The 8,456-nt window shown below is 47.6% G+C and overlaps 1 protein-coding gene across 4 annotated transcripts in view; it reads right to left on the bottom strand.

The window, feature by feature from the left end:
- Positions 1–3,529: 3,529 nt before the first annotated feature.
- LOC105477167 (FERM and PDZ domain containing 1) overlaps positions 3,530–8,456 on the bottom strand; it is a 144,649-nt gene continuing 139,722 nt past the window's right edge. For all 4 annotated transcript variants that reach the window (XM_011733543.3, XM_024791406.2, XM_011733541.3 and 1 more), the window contains exon 16: positions 3,530–6,045. In XM_011733543.3, the coding sequence (XP_011731845.2) occupies positions 3,665–6,045 (2,381 nt within the window). In that variant the 3' untranslated portion in view covers positions 3,530–3,664. The remainder of the gene's footprint in view (positions 6,046–8,456) is intronic.

Here is an 8,456-nt window from a genome sequence, read left to right as displayed (position 1 = left end):
CCCCCTTCCCGAGGTCTTGTATTACACAACCCAGCTCCTGCATGCCCCTCCCAGCTTCATCTCCTATCACTCTTCCTCCAGCTTGCTATGTTCCAGTTGTACTGATCCTGAAATGCTTCAAACGCCCTGTGAGCCTTGCAAATACTGTTCCCTTTCCTCTCACTTTTCCATGGCTGGCTTCTTATGCTTTAGGCCCCAGCTTCAGCATTCCCTCTTCAGAAAGGCCTTTCCTGACGACCACTCTGGCAAGATTGGTTCATTGTATCCCTGTCTTGGCATCTTTTTTTTGTTTTCTTTGTTACCTCTCAGTCAGTAATGGATTTTTTTTTTCTGTGTCTTTTCTACAATTATAAGTTCCTTGAGGAGACTATGTCTGCCGTGTTCATGGTTGTATTCCCAGCGCCACTACATAGTAAATATTTGTCGACAGAGTAAATGAATGATTTTTCTCTACGTTCTTGACATATCCAAATTCTATCTGTCAAATCCAGGACCTGACACACAGTACTCAATAAATACCTCTTGACATGCTAGTTTTAATTAATGCTGCCTTCTGCAGGAAGCCTTCCCTGATTACTACTCTGCCCCTTACCCAAAATGACTTCTCTCTCATTAGACCCCTCACAGCACTTTATCTGTTCTCTCTGGAGGCCTTGAGTGAACCGTGCCTTATGTTGTAAGCCTCTATCTCCACGTATCACCTAATCTCTATCAGAAGCTTTTCAAAATATAATAAGATTCTTCCCCAATTAGTTACATTCATAATGCTGCATCAGGGATCACCTGGCATGGGCATCCCATGAATGTTTGTTGAAGGAAATGAATCAGCCAATGTGATGGTGGGTGGGAAAAAGAAGGAAAGGTGTAAATGTCCCATCATTTCTTAGTCACTAAACAATTGACTCTTGCATTTCAGGGTAGCAAGTCCCCGTTCTGCCTATCTCATGTTGGAGGCTGCGTGACTCTAAAGAAAGTGCTAAACAGTGCAATTTCCCCTGCTTCTTTAGCTTTTCAACAAACAGTGAAGGGTTTCCCAGCAATTCTGGAACTTAGTTCTCCTCATGGGAACTGTAGAGAAAAATAGCAGCTCCATACAGTAGCAACTCAAGACAGTTAATGAATTTGAGGGGAGGAGAAGCAAAGAAAAAGGAAACAAACACTTATTGAGCGCTGAGCTGGAAGCTTCAGTCTTCTTTCTGCCTTCCATGATTATGTATTCTTCACAATAATGCTGAATATATGTTATTCAACAATCTCTAGGGTGTTGGCCATATTAGAAAAATGCATTCAAGGTATCTAAATAAGGCATCTGCCACATCGTAGGCCCTCATTAAATGAAAAGTATTATTTCCTTTATCCAGATGGGGAAACAGGCCCAGAGAAACACCTAATAACACAGGCTAAAGCCAGGATTCAAATCCTCATTGAGGCCAGGTGCGGTGGCTCGCCCCTGTAATCCTAGCACTTTGAGAGGCCAAGGTGGGCAGATCACCTGGGTGCAGGGGTTTGAGATCAGCCTAGGTAACATGGTGAAACCCCTCTCTACTAAAAAAATACAAAAATTAGCTGGGCATGGCAGCAGATGCCTGTAATTCCAGCTACTCAGGAGGCTGAGGCAGGAGAATCGCTTGAACCTGGGAGGCAGAGGTTGCAGTGAGCCAAGATCACTCCATCCTGGGCAACAAGAGTGAAACTCCATCTAAAAAAAAAAAAATTATTGTTGAGTGAAGTCCCGAGCTCCTCCCCTAAACTTGTGAACACATAGGTTGTGTTCACATAAATGAGTGATTTACCTCTTCAATGATTTCTGCTGGCAAAAGTTTCAAGTCCTGTTTAACATTAGGCAATTTTTATTATTTTGGTGTCCTGTAGTTCCTATTTTTCATTGCCATGAAACTGCTTCCAATCTGTGTTCAAGAGCCTCATTTAAATTGTATTCAAAGTATTCTAAGAAACAGGCCTCTAAGAAAATATGTCTTTTCCTGGCACAAGTACTGGTTAACTGGTTTCTAGTTATTAATAACAAGTCATTGGTAACAGGAGATGGGAAGGATGCCTTTTCACGTCTTCTCTCAGGTATTGTTTTCCTTCTGATTGGAGAGAGCTGAGGTGTGTGACTTAACACTCTCCTCTCTGTTCCTGCTTTTGCTGGATGGAGAAGAGGAGCCCTAGGGAAAAGCCACGGGGGCAGCACTGAGCCCACAACTGGTCAGGAGCACCAGAGGGACAAGGGACTCCTTTAATGAACTCTAAGAGCCTAAGGTGAGTGACTAAACCACCTTTGGCCTGGACAGAGAAGCCAGGCAAAGAGGCATCCCAAGGGAGGCTTAAAATCATTTTCCCTGGGGTCTAAAAACAAAATGCAGGGTATGGTTTCAGACTAGAATAGACATCCATAAGAGCTGACAGTTATAACTAGCATTTATCATTTACTAGATTGAGTACTTGCTGGATTTCTATCCCATAAAATGGGCACTATTAGTATCCCAATTTGCAGAAAAGAAAACCAAAGCACTGAGAGGTGAAGTGGCTTGTCTAAGGTCCACTGAGATGAACTGGGATAAACTGGCTCAACTGGGGTAAGTAAGGTATCCAATATATTTCTTTTGCTTTAATATTCTTAAAAAGGCAAATCTAATTCAAGGCTTTAATGTTCAACTTTTTATTTTTATTTATTATTATTAATTTTTTTTGAGATGGACTCTCGCTCTGTCACCCAGGCTGGAGTGCAGTGGCACAATCTTGGCTCACTGCAAGCTCCGCCTCCCGGCTTCAAACGATTCTCCTGCCTCAGCCTCCTGAGTAGCTGGGATTACAGGTGCATGCCACCACACCCGGCTAATTTTTTGTATTTTTAGTAGAGACGGGGTTTCACCATGTTAGCCAGGATGGTCTCCATCTCCTGACCTCGTGATCCGCCCGCCTTAGCCTCCCAAAGTGCTGGGATTACAGGTGTGAGCCACCGCTCCTGGTCAATGTTCAACTTTTTATATATTTAAAACATGAATAAGGTGCAAGATTCAGGGATGCAATCAATTTCAGATAAAGCACATGTGTGGCCTTGCAAGTAAAGAACTTCCTGCCACCTAGTGGCAATCTATGCTTGCTGCAGCGGGGCAGCCAAGAATCCCAGGCCTCCTGGTGCAGGCGCTGCAAACAACTTGTGAAGGTCGAATCTATTAAATATCACCGGTATTCACTCCTATTTGCAAAGGTTATTGCCAAATAAGTGTGATATGAGAAGTCAAGACTGTTTTTCAGTGACCCCCACCTTTCTCCCTCACCCCTGCCTTCTTGAGTATTCCTTTTGCTTCTACACTCCTTGGGTATGCTCCTTTTACGATAAACGCTTTGCTAATAGTGATCTAAATAATCTGTGCCCTTGAGAGTCTATAAGCATCCTGACCAGGGGTAGAGACTTGTCTTACTCATCTGTAAATCCCAAGGCCTGGCACAAAGGCAGTACCCAGTGAATGTTTGTTGAATGAATATAAGTGAATGCTTTTGACTCAAACTCTATGATTCAGGCCAAGATTAAGCAGCAGTTTATTTGAATACTCTATATAGTAAACATTTGAAGAGGGTGGATGGGAAAGTGGAAGGGGCTTCTCAGGGAAGTGTCCAAGGCAAGAAAGGGCAGGAGGCCCTTGGGCCATTGACCTGCTTACAGGGCCGTGGATGCCCGGAACTTCTGGGTCAAACAGAACACAGCGGCTGTGAGGGCCGTGCACTGACGGGCCAGGAGTTTCACACTCAGGTCATGGTAGCCCCTCTCGCAGGTCGATTTAGCAGCCTCTACAAACTGATGGTAGGTGTACACCACATCCCTCAGGTTCCCCGCTGCCTCCCTGTGCCGGGTGGAGCAGCGGCTACAGTCCGTGAACTGAAAGCACAGGCCAGCCAGTTGGACCAGGTGCTGGAAGGTGTCACGCACGGCCCCCTGCATCTCTTCGGGGGACTGGTCCATTCTGATCACATGCTGACAGCTCGACAGGAGCTTCTGGGAGCCCATGCAGAGGCGGCTCCGGCTTTCGGTAAAGTGCCAGGTGCACTTCTCTGGGGGATGTTTGTTTCCAATCCCCCAGGACGTTTCTAAAATGTCTTGTAGCTCCAGCAAGCTCTCCATGAGCTGGATGAAGCCCTCAGGGGTGCTGGCGGGGGTGGCTTTCAGCTGTCTCAGTGCCCTGGAGCAGTACTCTGGCCAGATGTGGCTTTTCCTCGACAGGGGTGCAGTGCTGCAGCTGTGGGTTCGGGCAGGCCTCCAGGGCAGAACCACCGGGCTTCCCGCAGAGGGCGGTGAAGTGAGGGGGGCCGTGGGGTGTGCTTCCAAGTCCTGGTCTTCCTCCTCTGTCTCAGGCTGCGGGCCACGGAAGCATGTGGCATAGGAGAACTGACAGCTGCACTGCTCCATCCCTATCCTGGGAGCCACCATCTCATTCATGCCTGCAAAACCCAAAGATGTAGCCATCCTGAGACTGGCAGAGACTTCAGGACGGCTTTCTGGGGCAAAGCACAGAAAAGACTTCTCAGCAGGAAGGCAGATGCTAGAGCTGTCACTTTTGCCTTCTGAGAGTAAGCAATGGTTTGAAGTTTCTAAGTGAGGATCCTCTTGTGGACGTGGTAGTGGCTCTGGCAGGGAAGGCCCAGGATTAAAACAGACCCACTCAGGGCTGTCCCTATGGGCTGTATCTTCCCCTGTCACATGGTTAGGTGTCTCTGCCTTGATCCCCTCTGGAGGGAGGGCTGATGAAATTGTCTGCTTCCCAAGAAAGAAATCAGGGTCTAAATCCAACTCTACGAATAGTTTTTGTTCTTGAGCCTGGCAGGCTTGCCCTGGGGGTTCTCTGCTCTGTCCTTGAGGGTCTCGAGGGGCATGTGGTGGGATCTGCTCAGTCCCTGTTACAGGAGCATCTAAAGAAAGGGAGGTTACTATTTTACCAGCTGGAGAATTAATATCAAGAGTCTGTGAAACATTATCTGACACATCACCCAGGGAGTCACCTGAATCCTTCCTAGATTCCTCCTGAAATATCTTGGTGCCATTTTTGTTTGTAACTTCTCTGTCTCTTTCCAAAGATAGTTGTCCTTGTTGCTCTTCCTTTGTAGGGATAGAAGCTATCTTCTCTCCTGGATTTATTCCACATTCATCACTTCTAGGCTCATCTCCAGGAGACAACAAAGGCTCTGTGTATTTGGGGGCAGTTTCTTGTATATGATTTGTACAAAAAGATTCCAATCCCATTTCCAACTGGACATGGGGCTCCAACTGGAGCTCTAGTGTGTCTCCTTGAGAGACATTATGTAGCCCTGGGTTGCTGGCCAGGCAGACTCTGTCTGGGTTAGGGTCGCCACTGGAGAGGGAGAAGGAGCTGTCCCCATGCTCTATGGTGGGTTCTTTGGGGGCAGTGCCATCCAGGTCTTGAGATAGAGGTAAGATTTGGGAAGGCCTTGCCTGAGCAGTATCTGGGCCAGATGAACCTGGATTAGAACTGTGAGGAGTGCTTGCTGAGGAGCTGGCAACAGGGACAACACCAGAATTCTCTTTATTGTTGGGGTCAATCCGGAAGCGAATGGCAGAAATAGAAGACACTCGAGAGTCGATGACTGATTTGGTTTCCATGGTCTCGGGCTCCATCTCCATGACCCTGGAGGCTGGGTTTGTGCTCTTGGTCTCCCTCAGGGGAGCTAGCAGCCCCAGGGCCTTTGTCTCCAGAAGGCCAGGCTCACCCTGCATGTCCTGCAGAGAGGACACAGTTGGGGAGGGTGCACCAAGGGCCAGGTAGGGCTCCCTGTCATAGTAGCACACGTCGTCTACACTCTCCAGGGAGGCTGATGGCACCAGGGGAAATGAGACCTGAGAGGTGTAGTCGGTCTGTAGGAAAGACCTTCTTTTCCTCAGGGTCTTGGCGTACTTCTTGACTCCTCCCCTCCTGCTTGGCTCTCTTCCATCTGGCCCACAAGGCAGGCTGCTCTCAGGGCCACAAGTGCTGGCCTTATTCCGCAAGCTTGTGGCACTGGGTTCTGCGGCAGAAACATCTCTGGGCCCTGGGAGTCAGGAAAGAAAAAATATATTAAAAAGCAGAAAACCAAAGAGGTTTATAGAGCTTGGGGCTCAGGCCTTGGGCTTGCCTGGGTTCAAATTCTGGCCAGGCTGTGTAACCTTGAGCAAGTTCAATCCTGATCTCCTCAACTTCCTCATCTGAAAGATGGGTATAATAATTGTGACAGACATTGTTTTATTTTTTTGAGACAGAGACTCGTTCTGTCACCCAGGCTGGAGTGCAATGGCACGAGCTCAGCTCACTGTAACCTCCGCCTCCCAGGTTCAAGCAATTCTCCCGCCGCATCCCCCTGAGTAGCTGAGAGTACAGGCATCTGCCACCACGCCAGGCTAATTTTTGTATTTTTAGTAGAGATGGGGTTTCACCATGGTGGTCGGGGTGGTCTCAAACTCCTGACCTCAAAGGATCCGCCTGCTTAGGCCTGGGATTACAGGTGTGAGCCACCGCGCCTGGCTGACACTTTTTTTTTTTTTTTTTGAGACAGGGTCTCACTCTGTCCCCTAGGCTGTAGTGCGGTGGTGCGATCACAGCTCACGGCAGCCTTGAACTCCTGAGTTCAAGCAATCCTCCCACCTCAGCCTCCCAAGGTGCTTGGATTATAGGATTGAGCCACCGCACCCAGCTGTGATAGACATTTTTAAATTTTTGGCTCCCTAAGATCCATTTAATTGTCTTTTGGTCACAGCACCTCAACTTCGATTTAGGGAATGACATCTCCCCAGTGGTTAGAACCTGCTGGAAGTGTTCATGAAGATGCTCTGTTCACGCCAGCCAAGTCACTCAGCCAATCAGCTACAAATTCCCCACAAGTCCAAACTCAAAGACATTGATTAAAAAAAAAAAAAAAAAAGCAGTGCCGTTCTTTCCAGCCACAATATCTTGATAATACAGGTAGGGAATCCTGTTACTAGACTCTTAGCCTGGTTGCTGTCTATTTCTGAATCCACAGTTCTTTAGGTTTGCCAGCAATTCTATAAACAATCTTACTTCCTAACACTTTTTCTTTGTGCTGATGTTAACCCAAGTCTTTTAGTGCCAATAGTGCCAATCAGTGCTGCCGTGCAGGTTAAATTAATTAGCGCATTTTTATAAAGCACCCAGCACAAGGCCTCTGCCTCATTAGGTATTCACTAAAAGGAAGCTATTCTTGTTATTGCCATTTCATGTCTGAATGCAAAGGGGCCACGACTCTGTCACAGGCATCGAGTTTTGTGCGTCCCAGGATGGATCTTTCTGGGAGGAGAGGCACTATTGTGAAGAACCCTTGGGAATCAGCCAGAAGGAATTAGGATCAGAGCCTAGCACTTGAGAATCAGATAGCTTGTGTAGTCAGACCAGTCATTTCTAACCTGGCTGCAGGCTATTAGAAACCCTATCAAGTCCTATGCTGCTCCCCAGAATCTCTGAGGCTAGGGCCTAGGAATCTATAACGTCTGGGTTGTTGTCGTTGTTTTTATTTATTTATTTATTTTTTGAGACAGAGTCTTGCTCTGTTGGCCAGGCTAGAGTTCAGTGGCGCGATCTTGGCTCATTGCAACCTCCACCTCCCGGGTTCAAGCAATTTTCTGACCTCAGCCTCCCAAGTAGCTGGGATTACAGGCATGCACCACCACACCCAGCTAATTTTTGTATTTTTTGTAGAGACAGGGTTTCATCATGTTGGCCAGGCTAGTTTCAAACTCCCGAACTCAGGTGATCCGCCTGCCTCGGACTCCCAAAGTGCTGGGATTACAGGCATGAGCCACCGCACCAGCTGAATCTATGATTTTCAAACAAGGTCCCTCAGGTGATTCTGATGCCCAGCCACGTTTGACTGCCCTAGGCTACTGACAGCCACTGACCAAGGAGTTTCTAAGTCCCAAAGACAGAGAAGCTCCAGTAGTGAGTCAGGGGCCAGATCAGAACCTAGGCTGAGGAATCCTAGTTCTGGCTCTCTTCTCAGCAACACACTGGCTCCCTATAAAAAAAACAACAACAGTGTCCGGTATGAACCCGGTATGTCCCTGACTAGACTCCCATAAAAGGGCCCTGACTGATGGTTTCTGCCACACTTCCATCCTGCCCCCAGCACAACGGCTGGCCCTGCAGGGCAAGGCTGGGGGCACGGAAAGTGGTTGTCTGGGTTCTTTGGGGAGCAGTAAGCAGTCTGGCCATGGTTTCTCCTTTCCTTAGGGGCATAGTCAGTAGAACTCAGTGTAGATGGTGGAGACTTCATTCATTCATTTAGCAACAATTGCTAGACACTGTGTGCTGGAGACACAGTGAGAAACACACAGTTCTAACGCTCAAAGGAGTTCTCGGTCTAGTGATGGAGAGAAACATCAACACAGAATCATACAAGTAAATATGTAATTTACATCCTGTGCTAGGTGCCAGGCAGGGAGAGCCTCAGGT

Source organism: Macaca nemestrina, chromosome 14 (genome assembly GCF_043159975.1).
Source record: "Macaca nemestrina isolate mMacNem1 chromosome 14, mMacNem.hap1, whole genome shotgun sequence".
In the NCBI taxonomy this organism is placed as follows: Eukaryota; Metazoa; Chordata; class Mammalia; order Primates; family Cercopithecidae; genus Macaca; species Macaca nemestrina.
Note: the sequence above shows the minus strand (reverse complement) of the source record. Positions and strands in the feature narration are given on the sequence as shown.